General features: G+C 42.0%; 1 protein-coding gene across 1 annotated transcript; it reads left to right on the top strand.

Annotated features, from left to right (window-relative positions):
- Positions 1–958: 958 nt before the first annotated feature.
- Positions 959–3,883, top strand: LOC110204441 (fatty acid-binding protein, liver-like). The gene is made up of 4 exons (XM_020980672.2): positions 959–1,074; positions 1,482–1,654; positions 2,972–3,064; positions 3,765–3,883. Exons 1-4 carry the CDS (start codon positions 1,008–1,010, stop codon positions 3,813–3,815), a joined length of 384 nt encoding a protein of 127 aa, XP_020836331.1. The 5' UTR covers positions 959–1,007; the 3' UTR covers positions 3,816–3,883.
- Positions 3,884–19,747: the final 15,864 nt, after the last annotated feature.

The following is a 19,747-nucleotide window of genomic DNA, read 5'->3' as shown; positions in this document are numbered from 1 at the left end:
TCACCACTGTCCCTGGTCCTGGTCCAGATTGGCAACATTGCTCCCTCTCTGTAAAATAAAGTGGAGAAGGAAAACACAAACCATTCCAGTAACTTTGCCGAGAAAACCCTGAACTGGGGTCACAAAGAATTGCACACAACTGAAAATGACCGAACAATAAAAAGTTCAGTTTAGGGGTCAATGTAAAATCTGAGAAAATGAAAGTGAAAATCCTAAACTATAAGAGAATAACTCGGGTTGAATTCCATTTAGCAAATATTTATTAAATGTCTGCTGTGTGATACATACTGAGGACACAGAGATAAAAATGAATACTCCATCCTCCTATACACATACACACACATACACATCAGAGCACATGTACTTACACACACACACAGTAAAACATAAGCTTCTTGTAGTGAGCTCTGGCTTCAAATTCAGTACCCTGTTTTATGCGAAGTCCTGCAGGTGAGAAATGACAAGATGAGCCTGAGAAATCCCTCGATATCCACCCCAGCTCAGTGTTATACACACTGTGTGACCTTGACAAACTTTGGTTTCCTCATCTGTAAAACTGAAGCAACTATGATTTGATCATCTACCCTACAGGATAATTGTAAGAAACAAATGAGCTAATGCATAAGAAAACACGATGTAATAAAAAACAAAAAAGTGCCACATTGATATTTCTTCTTGTTGCCACAAATGGAAAAGACTTCATTATTTCCCCTTCCTTATGCCAGTGGGCACTGTCCTCCCCTCCCAGCCCCAGACACTCTGGACAGTTGGATAGATGACCTCCTGCTCCTGTAGCAAGTGACCAGGTACTCCAGTTAACTCCCCCTATGCCTACCTTATTCTTTTTCCCTGAACATTGCTCCCAAAGAGTTAATGATTGAGCAGAATCCAACCGATAACCTCTGACCAATCTTTGAAGGGAACGAGCCCCCTATAAAACCAGCCCCTCAGGGCCATGCCAGGCGCCTTCTCTCCAAGCCAGTGTTTTGAGAGAACATCCTTCCACCATGAACTTCTCAGGAAAGTACCAGCTCCAGTCCCAAGAGAATTTTGAAGCCTTCTTGAAGGCTGCTGGTAAGTGCTTAGGAAAACAGCCTTTGGGCATCAAATGTTGGGATCAAAGGGACAGGGGCATTATACTTGTGGTTGCCAGAAGGGATGAACTTAAAATACTAACAGGGAATCTGCAGCAAGTGAAATAATCCAACTAGTGAGGCTCTGGGCAGGCATTCGGGAGCCTGGGTTGGGTCTCAGGGTGAAGAACAACAGAATGAGGAGTCAGATCTGAATGTGAGCCTTGGCTCTGCTCTTAATCATTCGGTGACATGGATTGCATCATCTCACTGCTCTCAATGTTGGCTTCCTCATCTGGAAAATGGGGATAATAATACTCCCTACCTCCCAGGGCTGTCAGGAGACCCAAATGAGATCCTTTGGCTCTTAGATGCCTTCTAGGTCTGAATGTCTGTTGTATGAACTAGGTCTACCTGATGACATCATACAGAAGAGAAAGGATACCAGGGGAATGATCGAAATTGTACAAAATGGAAATCACTTCAAGTTCATCGTTAACAACGATAACCAAATCCAGGTGAACGAATTCACCCTGGGGGAGGAGTGTGAGCTGACCACTCCCACTGGAGGAAAGGTCAAGGTAAGAATATAAGTTAATTCAATTTAGGGGCATGTTATTCATTAAGGTGCCGCGTATTAGCCTCTGGGCTAAGCCCTGGAGGAGATGCAAAATTAGCTAAAACTTGGTCCATAACCCCCTGGAGTAAGCTAGCAGCCTGCTAGGGAGATAAGACACAAACATATCTCTGTTGGCCAACGTGTTGCAAGATAGGTAGATTAGATGAAAAGCAGTCTGGTGGAATATGGTATAGAGGACCAGCCAGGAAGCAGTGCCTCCAGCCCATGCTGGCTGTGTTCAGTAGCTGACTTGTCTCCTTCATAACCCAGCCCCCTCCTACATTTTCAGTCTTCTCACACCTTACTCCCTGATACATACTCTGCCATCCAGTGACCCTGGCTTCCCAGCTGTTCATGAAACGAGACCCTCCATCTCTCAGCTCCAGCATTCTCCCTGTCTATCCCCCATGTCTGGAATGCTCTCACTCCTCCGCTCAGACTGCTGACTCTGCTGGCTTCCTTAAAGTCCCAACTGTAATCTCCCCCCACTCTTCTACAAGAAACCTTCCCCAACAGCGCGATTTTCACATCTAGCCAATAACCCACAGATGCTCAGCTTCCTTAAAACTGTAATATGGCGAATCTTCAATCAACCTTGTCTTTGGCTGAAAAAACAGACAACTTTCCCCAACCGCTTAGTTCTAGGGCCTTCCCTCTGTTAATTATTTCTCACTTATCCAGTCTATGACTTGTTTGTACCTGTTTGCTTATTGTTTCCCCGGTTAGATTGTAAGCTCCTTGAGGGCAGGGACTGTCTTCAGTACTTAGTACAATGTGACACATCTTAGACGGTTAATAAATATTTATTGACTGACTCACAGACAGCAAAAGGAAGAGAAGAGAAAAGGGGAGAGGAGGAAAAGTAAGGAAAGGGCTAAGAGAACTAGAAAACAATCCAGCCAGTGAAGTATAGAAACAAGAAGTTCTGCAGGGAATCTGGCTTGGGCACTTACTCGGGGTGTGCTGGAGCCAGCTCAAACCGGCAGGAGATCGCCAGCCCATTGTTAAATTTTAAGTGTGAGCATTTACCCCTCAGAAAATAGTAAACACTACAAATCAAGGACTGATTTATTGTTTTATTGATTGCCTACTTTAAAGTGATGGAGAAAGTGTTAACACTGCAAATAATACTCAAATGTTAATACTACAGATTATAATGGAAATTTGTGTGTACATTTTTTCCCTCCAGAAAACCAGTTGTTGCACATTTACCAGTGCATCCCTGGCTCACCCCCAGTCCCTAGGGCTTGCCAGAGCTAACTCTTCTGTCTCCCTACAGGGTGTAGTGAATCTAGAAGGAGGTAACAAGCTGGTAACAATTTTGAAAGCAATGAAGTCTGTCACTGAACTGAATGGAGATATACTCACCACTGTAAGTGATCAGGTGTTTCTCTTCCTGCTTGGTTGTGGGGGATGGATCCAAAAAGCATTTGGAGAACATATACTAGGTGTCAAGTACTGGGGCTGCCAATAGAATAAGGGAGGCAGTGCCTGCTCTCAAAGAGGAGGGAAGAGGGGATGAGGGAAAGACAGGTGAGGGGATGGAGGACAGTAGAGAAGAGGGAGAAAAGAGGGGAGGAGAGAAAAACATGGAGGACAGCAGGGATGGAGGAGGGAAAGGGGAGGAGGTATTGCCCAACACCCTGAGTAAAGAAGCATGTAACCTTTATGGCAGACTCCCAGGGAGTTGGGTGGGTGACCCCTAATGCTCCTTTCAGCTAAAAATCCATGATCCTATCATCCCTTCACCCCCAGTCACCTAATCCTCTACCCCATTCCTGCTAATCCCCCTTCAGGCATTAAACCCTTTTCCAGCTGGCATCTCTGTCATCCTTACACTGTGAACCTTGCTGGGATATTTATATTTTTAAATGGGGCCCTCGAAGACCCCAAAGACAGCCCTCCCCAGGGTTCCCTCAGGAGGCATGGACAATCCAAACAAAAACCCAGAAAGATTGCCAAACCTATCTCTAGTATATCTAACATACAAGAGTCATTGATGGGTATCACATGCTGATATACTGCAAGACATTCCAGGAAAGATTAACACTGGATTTCTTCTTGGCTTTCAGACCTTTACCTTGGGTGATGTTGTCTGCAAGAGAATCAGTAAGAGAATTTAGACATGTCTGCTTTCCATTTATTTTTACTGTGTGAAATTGGTACAATAAAATGTGGCTTGTTAAAAAAATCTGTCTTTTGAATGACTTTACAAGCATATGTTTATTCAAGGTTTTAGTGATGCCTTTTATTCTTACATCACAACCATTTCTGAATTCACTGCACCTGCCCTCCCACCCCCAATGAGCCTCACCTTACAACAAAGAAAAGCAGGCAAGCAAAACCAAACAACAAAGTGACTCCATTTGCTAGTATATACACCCTTCTGCACCCATTGTTACCCACCTCTCCAAGGAATGGAGGGAGCCAGAAAAAGTGAATAGTTTGAAAGATTTTTGCAGATTATCATTCACCTAGAAAGAAATGGTGCTCACTTTGGCCTTGATGGAATAAGTTGTTACCTTGTAGGGTGATTTTAGGGGGGCTTGTGACTCATGTCCCCCCATTCCTCACCAACACCCCCACAAGCACCATTATTTCTATTTCCCTAATTCTGTACCTAAAATGCCTAGGTAAGAAACATACCTTTAGATCAAAGTATTTTGAGTCCAAAAGCTCTTGGTTACAATGTGTGTATGTGTGTGTGTAGGTGTGTGTGTATGTGTTTTAAATGAGAAGGGTATTTTTTAGACCAGCTATGTAGAATAGGACCTTGAAGACACCAGCTGAAGGACCCATTTTTCTAGTAAACAATGAGGAAGATTTGGGTTATGAAGCTCACATCTGAGAGGGGAAGCCTAATTGAGGAGCACAGCCTTAACTTCGGCAAGGCAAGTGGACCTGTGTCCCAGGATTTAAAAGGACAACATGCAGTCAGCTCTGACAATCCTTTGGCTGCATGAGAACCACAGAGATGTAACCTGACTTACAGAATCACAGAATTTCAGGGGTGGAAGGAATTTCAGAGGCCATCTAGTCCAAACCATAGCTGAAGAAGAAGATTCCCTCTACATCACACCTGATAAATGATCATCCATAATTTGCATGAAGACCTCCAGTGAGAAAGAATCTGCTACCTTTCAAAGCAACCATGTCTCTGTTTCAGGCAGCTGGTGATGTAATGCTTAGGGTACTTGGCCTGGAGTTAGGAAAACCTGAGTACAAATCTTGTCTCAGATACTTCTTAGCTGTGTGACCCTGGGCGAGTCACTTTGCCTCAGTTTCCTCATCTGTAAAGTGGGTTTGATAATAATAGCACCTGCCTCCCAGAATTGCTGTAAGGATCACATCAGACCATGTTTGTAAAGTTAGCAAGTGTCTGGCACTATATAAATGCTTATTCCTATCCTCTTTTGGATTGCTCTAACAGGCATTTTTTTCTTACATCAGAAAGAAACAAGAATAATCTGTGAAATTTGGAAGCTATGATATGGTTGGCTTGGGTAACCTCCTTCTCTCTTCTATCTTCCCCACCATCCTATGTGGCAGCTTCCTCAGAGTAACAACAAAACAATAATAACAACTAATATTTATATTATACTGTGAGGTTTGCAAAACTCTCTCAGGAGGTAGGTGCTATTACGATCCCCATTTCACAGATGAAGAAACTGAGACACTGAGAGGTTAAGTGAATTGACCAGGGTCATACAGTGTCTGAAGCTAGATTTGAACTCAGTCCTTCCTGACTCCAGGTTCTGCATTCTAAACACTGCACCACTTTGCTTGGGCGCCTCAGTGCCTTAGGTTTGTTGCATAGACAGAGTTTTGTACCTCTTATGCCAGACTGTTGGTTTCCATTCCAATTCTTTCTTCCCTAGTTGCCATTTCTTTTCCATTTTTTTCTAGTGTTCTCATTTCATGTATAAAAACATTTCAACTCTTAAGAACAACAATAGCAGCAACAATAACTCTGCTTCCTCTCTTCGGGGTATTCTAGTTGAATTTGTACCTAAGCAGTACTTTTCTTTGGGGCTTTGCTGGTAAATGTTTGAGTCATTCTCTTCTTCTAGGTTTGTGCCTTAAGTACCCTTGTCATCATAACAGCGGTTTTGGGTGGGGTTCCTTTTTTTGTTGTTTACTTATTTTTCCAGACTATTTTCTGATTTCAGACTCTAAGTCAGGCCCAGGCTCTGCAAAATTCTAAACAGAAGATCCGGGCTGGTTCTGTTGCTGCTTCCTTGGGGTATGGAGTGTTATATAATTCCAGACTCTCAGGGATGACTCAGGATGGGGACCTGCAAACTTTCAATGCCCCAAAGTAGAGCCCTCAGATTCCAAATCTAGAATTTCTACAGTCACTAACTCTCTCAGCCCTGAGGTTCTGAGAGCAGTTTGCCCATCCCTCTTCCCATAATCAGGTTGGGACCATTGTCATTTTCTCAGGAATCTTCCTATGAGGAAGTCTACCTTTTTGTTTGCCTTGGCTGAACACAGAAAGCAGCAAAGTCTATTCACCTCAAAATGAGAGTGGTCATGGAAAATGGGTACAGACTCTTCTTTCAGAGCTCCAAAGTTAGGTGCCAAGTTAAAGAGACATTTCATTTAAGACAGTAAAGAGGGTTGGGGAAATTACCTGGTCAAGCACCAATAGACTTTTGGAGTGGGAAAATTAGGGACAAGGAAGGAAGGAAGAAGGGAAGAAAGAAAAAGAAAGTAAGAAAGAAAATAGATCTTCAAGAAGGATATTTTAAAAATTCAGTGCAGATGTTGCATGAAATTGATAGTTAAAGCAAGATTGATAAGGGTTTCTCATTCAGGTAAAACTTCAGCCTGAAAACTAAAGCATGATCCTAATATTATTATGTAATATGTAGAGGGCAGCTAGATGGTGCAGGAGACAGAGTGCCACGCTTGGAATCTGAAAACCTCAGTTCAAATCTGGCCTCAGGCACTAGTTATGTGACCCTGGGCAAGTCACTTAACTCTATTTGCCTCAGTTTCCTCATTTGTAAAATGAGCTAGAGAAGGAAATGGCAAACGACTCCAGTGTCTTTGCCAAGAGAACCTGAAAAGGTATCACAAAGAGTTGGACAACCCTGAAAAATGAATGAACAAAAGAAAAGGTTAAAAGAAGCAAGAGTTGGGGGAGGGGAGAGTCTCAACTTGCTTCCATATAGGTATACCAGGACTTGAACTCAGGTCTTTGCCTGCAAATGTAGTACTCTTACCATTCACCTCAGAGGCCATCTAGTTCAGTCTGTCCCTGAACAAGAATTCCCTCTAAATCACAACCAACAAGTAGTTATCCAGCCTTTTTTTTTTTGGTAGAATTCTCCTGAGGGGAGAGCCCACTACCTTCAGAAGCAGCACGTTCCACTTTTGGACATTTCTAGTTATTAGGAAGCTTTAAAAACTGTCTCTTTGCAGTTGCTGCTGACCAGTCCTAGTTTTGCCCCTGAAACCAGAGAGAACAAATCTAATACTTTCTCCATATGATAGACCTCCAAATACTTGAAGACTGCTATCATGCCCTGTCCCAAGTCTTCTCTTCTCCAGGCTAAACATCCCCAGCTCTTCAGGAAATCCTGAGATGATGTAGACTTGGTCTTTCACCATCTGGTGGCCCTTCTCTGGTCATTATTCCTAGCATCAGTATGGGTCCTCAAATGTGGACCTAAAATGCAGGTCTCAAAATGAACACAGTCTTCCAGAGATGATCTGACAGGAGCCAAAAAACTCTCATTTCTCTAGGCTTGCATTTCTGTGTGCCCCCACCTAGCTTCCCAGAACTGAGGGAAAGAAGGATCCAACCTCTAGAGGTCGCTGCATGTGACATTATTGGACTAGTTAGGCATAGGGAGCTCATGCAAGGCTATTCCTTTATAAAATGTGAACATCTCTCTATCTCTCTTTGTATCGCTATCTCTGTCTTTCTGTCTCTCTGTCTCTGTCTCTCTGCTCTCAAATCCATAGCCTTCTATGGTAGCATGATTCTTGAATCTGCTTGCAGCCCCAATCTTGAATGACTGCATCTCTGCACCTTTGCCTACTGGAAGACAGCCTGTGTCTTTGTTTCCTCAATTGCCCCTCAAATTCTCTCAAACTGACTCTCCAGATGGTGAATGGGATGTCTGTTTCTGGTTGAGCAGTCCTGTTTTCAGTGATTTGGTCAATATGTGATTTGGTCAATGAGTTAAGGAGAAAGACTCCACTCCTTCCCCTTGCTGCCGTCTAGTAGTGGTACAATGATCTTCTCCACAACTGCCTCAAACTGGCAAACTCGGGTTAGCTAAATAAAGCCTCCAAGAGTATGGCCAATCTTCAGCCAAAGTCTATGTCATTTTCCCTCCCGAGTCAATCAAGGAGGAATATTCATACTCCATGAATAGATAAAAGAGTGTGATTAAATCCTAAGACTACATGACTGGAGATGGAAGGGGCTAAGGAGGAAAAAGAAAAGGAAATCAAATCTGACCTCCTTATGTGTCCAACGTACAGCTTATTAATAACAATAGCTAGCATTTTTATAGCACTTTAAAATCTACAAAATGCTTTGCAGATATTATCTCATTTTATCTTAACGACCCTGGGGGGTAGGTGGTATTACCATCTCCATTTTACAGATGAGGAAACTGAGCCAGACAGAGGTTAAATGACTTGCCCAGGGTTACACTACGAAGTTTTGAGGCCAGATTTGAATTCAAGTCTTCCTGACTCCAGCTCCAGCTTCTCTATCCATGGTGCTACCCATTTGCCTCATGATATTTTAGGAATCTATCAACTCATATCGTATCAAAATGTGCATGAAGTATCAAAATGCAACAGTGGGGTTGGTCATGACACATCAAACAATATTTTACAACTGGCACTAATTCAATAGAATGCAAGCTCCTTGAAGGCAAGAATACATTTTTGTTTTTGTCTTTGTATCTCCAGCACTCAGTAAAGTACCTAGCACACATCAGGCTCTTGATAAATGACAATCAAATGGGAAGACTCGCAGTGACTCTGAACCCAAAATCCCTTAAATCCTCAATGTATGACCCTCATCTGTAAAATGAGGAGTTTGAACTCAGGGACCTGCAAGGTTCATTTGAGTAACTAGATGCAGATCTAGGATCTAACGCTCTTCTTATGTGAGGTAAGCACTTCAAACTTCCTCAGGCTGATGCATATGAAAAGAGTTGGCTGATATTTTGTAAGCTGGCAGTCCCAGTTGGCAAGGCTTTGCTTGGTACCAAAGTCTGATGTTAGCTCCCACAGCTCTCATCACACACAGTCTGAGGAATGGAGGGATGGAGGGAGAAGTGAGAAGGAGATGGGAAGAAAATGCATCAGAGACATCCTTCTTATACTTTCACTATAAAATAGAATAATTTGTGAGTTTGGGGAATATAACAGAGTAAAGCATTGCCTGAAGGGAGGCTTCTCACATACATATCAAAAATAACGCTAGCCACGCTAAATAAATGAATAAGCAAATAAAAGAATAAATGGACAATTAAATAAATAATTCATAGGTAGCCTTTCTATGGTGTTTTAAGACTTGCCAAATGCTTTACAATATGACCACATTTATCCTCACAAGAAGTCTGGGAGGGATGTATTTTATTATCCCCATTTTACAGATGAGGAAACTGAAGTAAGTTGCTCAGAGTCACATAAGTAGTAAGTGTCAGAGGTAGGATTCTGAACTCTGGTCTTCTGGACTCCAGGTCCATGCCATTCACTACACCACCTAGCTGAATGAACGAGATTGCTAAAAATCTACACGAAAAGGTGTAGTTTACTTAACAATGAAATAAACAAAACGGAGTTCTGACACAAGAAAAGCATTTTAGGATCAACTAACTGGCAAAAGCATATTGGATTTGGAGTCAAAGACTCCAGAAAGAAGCCAAGCAGACTGAATTTTGTCCATCTCCAACAATGAAAGTCAATTAAGCACAAGATATCAATGGACAGTCATTATCGGTAAGGGTGGCCATGCAGCTACAATCCCAACGGCATGCCATGAGCATCCGTACCGACAAAAGTTTGGGTTCTCTTTGGCACCATCAGATAACAAGCATTAAAACAGGAGTGTATAGAAGCAGCCAGGTGGCGCAGTGGATAGAGCACTGGCTCTGGAGTCAGAAGGACCGAATTCAAATCTAGCCTCAGACTAGACACTTGACATGTACTAGCTGTGTGACCCTGGGCAAGTCACTTAACCCCAATAAAATAAAATACTAGTGTATGGATTCAGCACAATAACAACAGTTAAACAGTTGGTTGGTCAGTCAATAAAGTAAGTGCAGCTAGGTGGCACAGTGGATAGAGTGCCGGGCCTGGCATCAGGAAGATCTGAGTTCAGATTTGGCCATACTAGCTGTGTGACCCTGGGCAAGTCACTTCACCCTGTTTGCCTCAGTTTCCTCCTCTGTAAAATGAGCTGGAGAAGAAAATGGCAATCCACTCCAAAATCTCTGCCAAGAAAAACCCCAAAGGGATCACAAAGAGTCAGACATGACTGAACAACCACAATAACAAAAACATTGATTTAGCATCTATTACGTGTCAAAGACTGTGCTAAGTGCTGAGATAGGAGGAAGGCAAAATGGGAAGCAAAGCACTTCCTAAAAGAAAAGAAACATTTCAAACATAGCATGCAAAACAAAATACAACTGTAAAGATAACTGCAGTGGGGAGAATCCGTGTATTAAAACAGGAGATAAAAGTGTGCCTTAGCCCAGTGTTGGGCACAAAATAGGCATTTAATAAATATTTATTGATTGACTGATTGCTTCAAGAGGAAATTGCACACCATCAGTGAGGAAAGAATCTGACAAATTTAAAATTACATCAAAAAGAAAATCACTGTGTAATAATCATCCTCAAGAATACCCAGTTAAACTAAATTCAACTTTAAATTCAAGGTGTAAAGGAAAAAAATCAGTTAACATAAAATGTTTTAAAATTAAGAAACATAGTACAAGTACATAAAATTCACACAGCAGTAATGATGGAAATTCTATTTTATTTAGAAGAAGCAAAAGAAATAGAATTGAAATAATTCCTAAACTCCCAAACAGAAAAAAAAAATTAATAAAATTCTCAGGCATAATCTCTACTTATAATCTCCAGGTATAGATGGGAACAAAATTAGCCAAGTTCTCATCCTTCCCTAACTCCTCATTCTGCTGGGTTGTCCTACAGGCATGACCTTCCCCTTGATCAATTACAGGACCTCCATCCTCCTCCATCCTCCTCCTCCATCCTCCTCCTCTCCTCCTCCTCCTCCTCCTGCTCCTCCTCCTCCTTCTTCTCCTTCTCCTTCTCCTCCTTCTCCTCCTCCTCTTCCTCCTCTTCCTCCTCTTCCTCCTCCTCCCCATCCTCCTCCTCCTGCTCTCTCCTCCTCCTCTTCCTCCTCCTCCTCCTCCTCTTCCTCCTGCTCCTCCTCCTGCTTCTTCTTCTCCTTCTCCTTCTCCTCCTTCCCTCCTCCTCCTCCTCCTCCTCCTCCTCCTCCTCCTCCTCCTCCTCCTCCTCCTCCTCCATCCTCCTCCTCCTCTTCCTCTCCTCCTCTTCCTCCTTGCTCCTCCTCCTCCCTCCTCTCCTCCTCTTCCTCCTGCTCCCTCCCTCTTCTTCTCCTTCTCCTTCTCCTCCTTCCCTCCTCCTCTCCTCCTCCTCCTCCTCCTCCTCTTCTCTTGCTCCTCCTCCTCCCCTCTCTTCCTCCCTCCTCCTCCTCCTACTCCTCCTCTCTCCTCCTCCTCCTCCTCTTACTCCTCCTCCTCTCCTCCTCCTCCTCTCCTCCCCCTCCTCCTCCTTCTTCTTCTCTTCTTCTTCTTCTTCTTCTTCTTCTTCTTCTCTTCTTCTTCTTCTTCTTCTTCTTCCTCTTCTTCATCTTCTCGCTATCTTAAGGAATGGAACAAAAATAAAATCACAAATACTTTTTGAGCCCCCAGATCAGGATTGAAGTCTGATCACCAGAACAAGGTTTAGTGCCCCAATCGTATTTTAAGTTCTGAAAATGGTGGCTACTTTACTGGATTTCTTCATTCTACCCCCATCCTCACACCCACCCCCAGCCTTAGCAATTAGTACACAGACATGCAATTCAAGTATTACTGATTTAGGATGGGTTTATTTTAAATAGGAAGCAAAAAGTACAATTTAAATAGAGAAAAAAATTTTAAATCACATGGAAGTTCCTAGTTATAAACAGGCATTTAGAAAGAAGAAAAGCCTTTCAAAGCTCTTTTCAGTTCTTACAGGGATGATGACAACCACTAACCTCAAAGTGAGTTCTTTGTTTAAGTTACTGGAGGTGGTATCACTGTCCTCACATGCCATCCTTCAGTAGAGCATACAGGTTACACCACAGCATGCCCATTCTCTCTCGAAGGCAGACTGCCAGTCTGTGGGCTGTGTCATCTCTACTCTGTCTTTTCTCCATGTCTCAGACTGACTTTTTTTCTCAAAACTAAGGTTTGACTGAAGTCTATCACCCAGCTCAGATCTTTCCAAATGGGACTATCTCATGATTGCCCAGGGCTGTAACAATCTTTGTTACAAGGGGATTCTAAGACAGGAAAGTAAGAAGCAGGAGTGGTACAAAAGCAGGAGATGTGCTGTCCTTTATGAAAACCAACCAGAAGGCCAATTTGACCAATTTGTGATGTGTATGTTAAAAGGAGTAATGTGCACTAAGGAAGACATGCGATTGTTAACCAATATAAAGGCCTTCAGAGCTCTGTGTTGTCAAAACCACCGAATCTTACAAAAAGGCTTTTCAGAGAGAGAGAGAGGAAGGAAAGAAGGAAGAGAGAGAGACAAAGAGGGAGGGAGGGAAAGAAGGAGGGAGGGAGAGAGGAAGAAGAAAGGGAGGAAAAAGGGCAGAACTGCCCATATGACCTTGGGCAAGTCACTGAACCTCCATAGATTTTAGCCTCCTCACCTGTAAATGAGAGAATTCCACTAAATGGCCTCTGAGCCAACTGCATCCTCACTCACTACCCTCCTATATCTAATAAGTTGCCAAATCTCATCATTGCTACCTCATCTATCTCTTACGTCAGGAAGACTTCAGTTCAAATCCAACCTCAGACACCTACTAGCTACGTGATGCCAGGCAAGTCATTTCTCCTTTTTCTGTCTCCTATAAAATAGGGATAATAATAGCACCTACCTGTTAACAGAGAAAGAAGAAGAAGCAGAGGGTATTTAACACTTTCACTGTTTTCCCATTATGAGCTCTTAAGGGACAGACAGCTCCCACCAAGTCGAGCCAGCAGGCACTGTGCTAAGTGCTTTACAAGTATTATCTCATTTTGGCCTTCCAATGAACCTAGGAGGGAGTCCTATTATGATCCCTATTTTACAGTTGAGGAAACTGGGGTAGACAGAGGTGAAATGACTTGCCCAGAGGCATACAAGTAGTAAGTGTCTGAGGCTGGATTTGAACTTGAATCATCCTGACTCGAGGTCTAGCATGCTGTACCCTTATGCCATCTACTTAATCTAAGATCAATCGATCAGTAAACATTTATTAAGTGCCTAGTATGTGCCAGGTCCTGTATTAAGCATGGGATGCAGAAAAGGAGCACAAGAAGATGGCAGCCATTCAGCGAAAGTCTCCCAACATTCCTCTCCAAAGAACTTTAAAATAATGCCTCAAATCAAATTTCGTAGTGGCAAAGCCAACAGAAAGTTGGGGTGAGATATTTTTCCAGCCTAAGAAAACTGAAGAGGTTGACAGGAGAAGTCTGTAACATGGCCTAAAGGCCTGTTGGAGGTCTGTCTGGAGCCCACACATGAGGCAGCGTCAACAGTGGCCACAGCGGTGGCTTCAGGAGCTCTCAGCCTGGAGACAATGAAGAGGTCAAACAACTGGTGAGAAAGATACTACAGGGGACCCTTTGTTAGCACTGGGTGCAGCTGGCACTGAAGAACCACTCTATTGCCATATGGAGGTCTGGGTCACAGTTTCAGGGTGCAGAGGAGATCTGGAGGTCAGTCCCAAGGGAGCAGGGGCCCTGGTCATAGTTCCAAGGCCAAGAGGACACTAGTACTTCAGGCTGCAGAGGACCAGAGGCCCTTCCTAGTCGAAGACCAGAGGGTAGACCATGACACATGTAATCATACCTCTCCCAAGATCGCGCCACCTTGGAAGCACCAAAAGCTTGCAGATCCCTACAACTATCTCTGAAAACAGCAGCACAAAAAAGCCTGAAGCTTGGTGCAGCGCCTCCCCACCTCACGGCATGCAGAGCCCAGCTTTCATCTAAAGTTCAAAGTTAAGAAATAGGCTGGGGAAATGAACAACAAGAACAATAAAAGAATTTGACAATATAAGCTACTATGGAGGTGGGGAACAACAACGGATAAACTCAGAAGAAGACAACAATGTGAAAACAGCTACCCCCCCAAAAAAAAAAGACTGAAAGAAAAATGCTAATTGGACCCAAGTTCAATAAGAATTCCTGGAAGAGTTCAAGAAAGAGATAAAAGTGGTAGAAGAAAAAACTGGCAAAAGAAATGAGAATGATGCAAGAAAACTATGAAAAGAAAGTTAATAACTTGGCAAAAAGAGGCACAAAAATTCACTGAAGAAAAGAACTCCTTAAAAGGCAGACTACATCAAATGGAAAGGAGGTACAAATATTCACTAAAAAAAAGAACTCCTTCAAAAACAGAATCGGCAAAATAGAAGAAGAGGCACAAAATCTCACTGAAGAAAATAATTCCTTAAAAATTAAAATTGGGCAAGTGGAAGCTGATGATGCCATGACACATCAAGAAACAATAAAACAAAATCAAAAGAATGGGAAAAAAAGTAGAAGGAAATATGAAATATCTCATCAGAAAAATAACTAACCTGGAAAACAGAAGTAATTTAAAAATTCTTATACTACCTGAAAGCCATGGTGAAAGAAAGAGCCTAGATATCATATTTCAAGAAACTATCAAGGAAAAGTGTCCCAATATCTTAGATCCAGAAGGTAAAATAGACACTGAAAGAATCTACCAATCATCCCCTGAAACAGATTCCAACATGAAAACTCCCAGAAATATTATAGCCAAGTTCTAGAGCTCCCAGGTCAAAGGGGAAATGCTTCAAGCAGCCAGAAAGGAATAATTCAAGCCATAGTCAGGATCACATAAGATTTACCAGCTTCCGTGTTAAAGGATCAGAAGGCCTGGAATATGATATTCCAGAGGGCGAAAGAACTGGAATTACAACCAAAAATTACCCACCCAACAAAACTGAAATATTCCTTGGGGAGGGGGAGAGGAAGAACAGATGTTTAAATGAAATAGAGGACTTTCAAATAATCCTGAGCGGAACAGAAAATTTAACAGTCAAACAGAAGACTCAAGAAAAGAATAAAAAAGTAAACATGAAAGAGTAATCATAAGGAACTCAATAATATTAAACTGTTTATAACAGCTAACAATGTTATCAACATTAAGGCAGTTAAAAGTGGGTTACATAGATAAAGGCATGGGTGTGAGTCAGTTATGTTGGAATGATCTCAGAAAAAAAGGGAGGAGAAAGATGGATGTACTAGGAAAAAAGGAAAAGGTGGGGTAGATAGGGGAAATTTTTCTCACATAAAAGATCTGTACAAGGAAAAGCTTTCAAACTGGAGTGGGAAATGAGGGCAGGGACAGGAGTGGTAGATGATACTTGAACTTTGTTCTCCTTGGAATTGGCTCAAAGAAGGAAAAATATGCACACCTAGTTGTGTATAGAAATGTAACTTAACCAAGAAGGAAACAGGCAGGGAAGGCAATACGAGAAAGATGGGATGGTAAAGGGGAGGGCAGATTAAGGGGCAGTGGTTAGAAGCAAAATAGATTTTTGAGTACGGATAGGATAAAAAGAGTGAGAGAAAGAGGAAGAAACAGAAGATAATGGGATGAAGGGAAATACACAGTAATCATAACTATGAATGTGAATGAGAAGAGCTCATCCATAAAATGGAAGCAGATAGCAGAATGGATTACAAACCAGGATCCAGCAATATGTTGTTTACAAGACACACACTTGAAACAAAAGCTACATTCAGAGTTAAAATAAAGGGCTGGAGCAGATGCTAATATACTTCAGCTTAGATAAAAAAAAAAGGCAGGGTAGCAATCATGATCTCAGACAAAGCAAAAGCAAAAGTAGACCTAAATAAAAGAGATAAGCAGAGAAACTACATTTTGCTAAAACGTACCATAGGAAATGAAATAATATGAAAAAAATTTGCAAGTTTCTCTGATAAAGGTCTCATTTCTCAAATATATACTAAGTACACAACTGAGTCAATGTTTGAAAAATGACAGCCATTCCTAAATTGATAAATGATCAAAGGATATGAAGAGGTACTTTTCAAAAGAAGAAAACAAAGCTATTTATACTAATATTTTTAAAATGTTCTAAATCACTATTGATTAGAGAAAGGCAAATTAAAACTACTCTGAGGTACCATACACCTCTCACCTATCAGAAATGACAAATGCCGGAGGAGATGAGGGAAAAAGAGGTACACTAATGAACTGTTGGTAGAGTTGTGAACTGGCCCAACCATTCTGGAAAACAATTTGAAACTATGCCTAAAGGCTACAAAACTGTGCATGCCCTTTCACCCAGCAATACCACTACTAGGTCTTTATCCAAAGAGATCAAAGAAAAAGGAAAAGGACCTATATGTACAAAAAATATTTATAGTAGATATTTTCTGTGTGGGCAAAGAATTGGAAATTGAGGGGATGCCAATCAATTGGAGAATGGATGAACAAGTTGTGGCATAGGACTGTGATGGGATACTATTGTGCTGTAGGAAATGAAGAGGGAGGTGGTTTCAGAGAAAAAAATGGCAAGACCTCTATGAACTGCTGCAAAGTGAAGTGAGAAGAAATGGGAGATCATTGTGCACAGGAACAGCAATGTTGTGATGATGATCAACTGTGAAAGACTTGGTTACTTGGATCAGTACCCGATTCAAGGCAATTCCAAAGGATTCATGATGACAAAGTGGAATCAACCTCCAGAGAGAGAACTGGTGAATTCTTGGTACAAATCAAAGTATAATTTTCTCACTTTATTTTTCATGGGTAATATGGAAACATGTTTTGCATGATTTCACATGTATAGTTGGTACCATACTGATTATCTTCTGAGTGAGGGGAGGAGAGTGTGAGAGGGAGGTGGAGAGTTGGGAACACAAAATTTAAAAAGAAAAGAATGCTAAAAAATAAAATAAAAATTTTAAGAAGAGGCAAAAGGCAGTCTCTGCCTCAAGAAGCTTACAATCTAATGGGGAGGCAACATGCAAACAAATAATATACAAAGCAAGTTATATGCAAGATATATACATAGATACATAGATACATAGATAGATATGGATATAGATATATACACACACACCCCTATATATATATATGTATATATTATAAATATATACAGGATGTATATATCATATATATACACACACAGTATATATATTATATACACATATATAAAATCAATAGGGAATGATTAATAGAGGGAAGGCACTGGAATTAGGAGGAGTTGGGAAAGGCTTCCTGTGGAAGGTGGATATTAGTTAAAACTTAAAAGAAGCCAGGGAAATCAATAGTTAGAGCAGAGGAGAGAGAGCATTCCAGAGATGGGGGGGGGGGCAGCCAGCCAGAGAGAGGTTTGGCCCAGCACTCTACCCACTATGTCTCTGATTCCATGAAATTAAAGCAAAATGGCCCCATAATGTTTGAGGTATGTTCTATCATTTTTTGAGGTTGACATCTTAGAAGACAAATCCCCCTTTGTCTAAGAGAGACTTCTGGTTTGGTTTTACTTTGAATCCCTCCTAGTGTGTGTTAACAGGCTTGTGACAACATGTATTGACAACATGTGACAGCCTTGATTCCTTCCGAGAATTCCAGGACTCTTTGAGCCAGGCATCCATGCAGAATCAAAAGCATCAAACCTATAGAATGTTTACTGTGGTAGTCACATGGTTGATCATGGTCAGCTCCATATAGCCTTTGAAGTAAAGGTAAGTAAATCAGTGAACAAGCATTTTTAAAGCATTTACCACATTCCAGGCATGGTGCTAAGCCCTGCAGAAACAAAGAAGGCAAGAAAATAGTTTTGCTTTTAAGGAGCTCACAGTCAATCAGGGGAGACAATATACAAGCAATATGTGTAGAAGATGTGTAATGTAAAAGGTGGGGCATCCAGGTGATACAATGGATAGAATGCTGGAGCTTCAGTCTGGAAGACCCAAATTCAGACTTCTTTTGGTTCTGCGACCCTGGACAAATCACTTATCCTTTGCTGCCTCAGTTTCCTCATTTGTAAAACGGGGATAATAATAGCATTTCCTTCCCAGAGTTGTTGAGAGGATCAAATGAGATAATATTTGTGAAGTACTTTGTGAACCTCAAGGCACTATAGAAATGCTAATTATAATATTATTATTATTATTATTATTATTAATCTCAGAGGAAAGGCACTAATGTGGGGGACAAGGGAGAAAACCAGGAAAGGCCTCTTGCAGATGTTAGGATATGATCTGAATCTCAAAGGAAGGCAGGAGGGAGACATGTTCTAGGTATGGGGGGACAGCCAGTAGAATGTCAGTGTCAGGAGACGGGGAAAGGGGCCAGGGTGGTGTTCGTTGAGGAACAGCAAGACCAGTGACTCTGAATCAGAGTATGTAGAGAGGAGAAAAGTGTAAGAAGACCAGAGACGGCAAGGGCCCGAGTTGTGGAGGAGTTTAAAGGCCAGACAGAACATTTTCCATTTCATTCTGGAGATAACAGGCAGCCAATGGAGTTGACTGAATGAGGGCAGGGGTCACATAGTAGGACATGTGCAAAACGAAAGATCTTTTTGTCAGCAAAGTGGAAGAAGGACTGGAGTGAGCAGACACTGCAGATAGGGAGACCCACCAGCAGCTGTAGCAGTAGTCCAGGCATGGGCCGCTATGTGGCGCCAGAGTGCACAATGGGCTGGGCCTGCAGTCAAGAAGACTCCTATCTGCATTCAAATTCAGCCTCAGACACTTATTAACTGTGTGACTCTAGGCAGGTCATTTCACCCTGTTTGCCTCAGTTCCTTATTGGTAAAATGAGCTGGAGAAGGAAATGGCAAATCACTCCAGTATCTCTTCCAAGAAAACCCCATATAGAGTCATGAGGAGTCACACATGATCTGACAACAAAGGCGTGAGGTAGTAAGAGACTGCACCAATATGGTGGCAGTGTCAGAGAAAGGAATGCATAGAACATGTTGAAAAGGTAGAGATGACAACACTTGGCTACAGATTGAATTGTGGAGGGAGGGAAAGTGAGGAGTCAAGCATGACCCCTAGGTTTCAAGGCTGGATGACTGGGGGGGATGGTGGGTACCTTCAACAGTAATAAGGAAGTTAGGGAGAGGGGAGAGTTTAAGTGGAGAGAAGATAGTAAGTTCAGGTTTGGACATACCGAGTTTCAGATGTTTAGGGGACATCTTATTAGAGATGTCTCATAGGCAGTTGGTGATTCAAGGCCAGGGGTCAGCAGAGAGGTAAGGGCTGAATTTCACCCATAGTTACCCAAGACATTCCCATGCACAAAATGTCATCTCCCACCACTATGCTCTTGTCCAGGCTGCCTCACCTCCACTTCTTCCTGTTCCTAGCTTCCTTCAAAGCACCAGCTCAGATGCAACCTTCTCGAAAAGGTCTTCCTGATTGCCCCCTCAGTAGTTAGTTCCATCTCCCTCTTTTTTTTTTATTCAGAGCCATCTTTCTTGTGAATTCAACAATCACAAAGATTTCAAGACATGAAGAAAAGGGAAGAGGCTTGTGCCAGAAACCATGAACTTCTTCATAGAGTGTTTTTCTTTAAATATATAAGTTGAAGCAAGCACTAACAAAGTTCTCTAATTGATCCCCCTTCTGCACCTCCCTTCCCTTCCCTCTGTGTACCTTTTATACTGCTTCATTTATATATTTTACATGCCTGTTGCTACCCTCCAACGCCTCCACACACAAGTCCTTCCTTACAACAAAGTAAAACAAATCAATATATTGCCCTC

This window comes from Phascolarctos cinereus, unplaced genomic scaffold (genome assembly GCF_003287225.1).
Source record: "Phascolarctos cinereus isolate Bilbo 61053 unplaced genomic scaffold, phaCin_HiC Scaffold_399;HRSCAF=1008, whole genome shotgun sequence".
Lineage (NCBI taxonomy): Eukaryota > Metazoa > Chordata > Mammalia > Diprotodontia > Phascolarctidae > Phascolarctos > Phascolarctos cinereus.
This window is presented reverse-complemented; position numbering and strand designations above follow the sequence as displayed.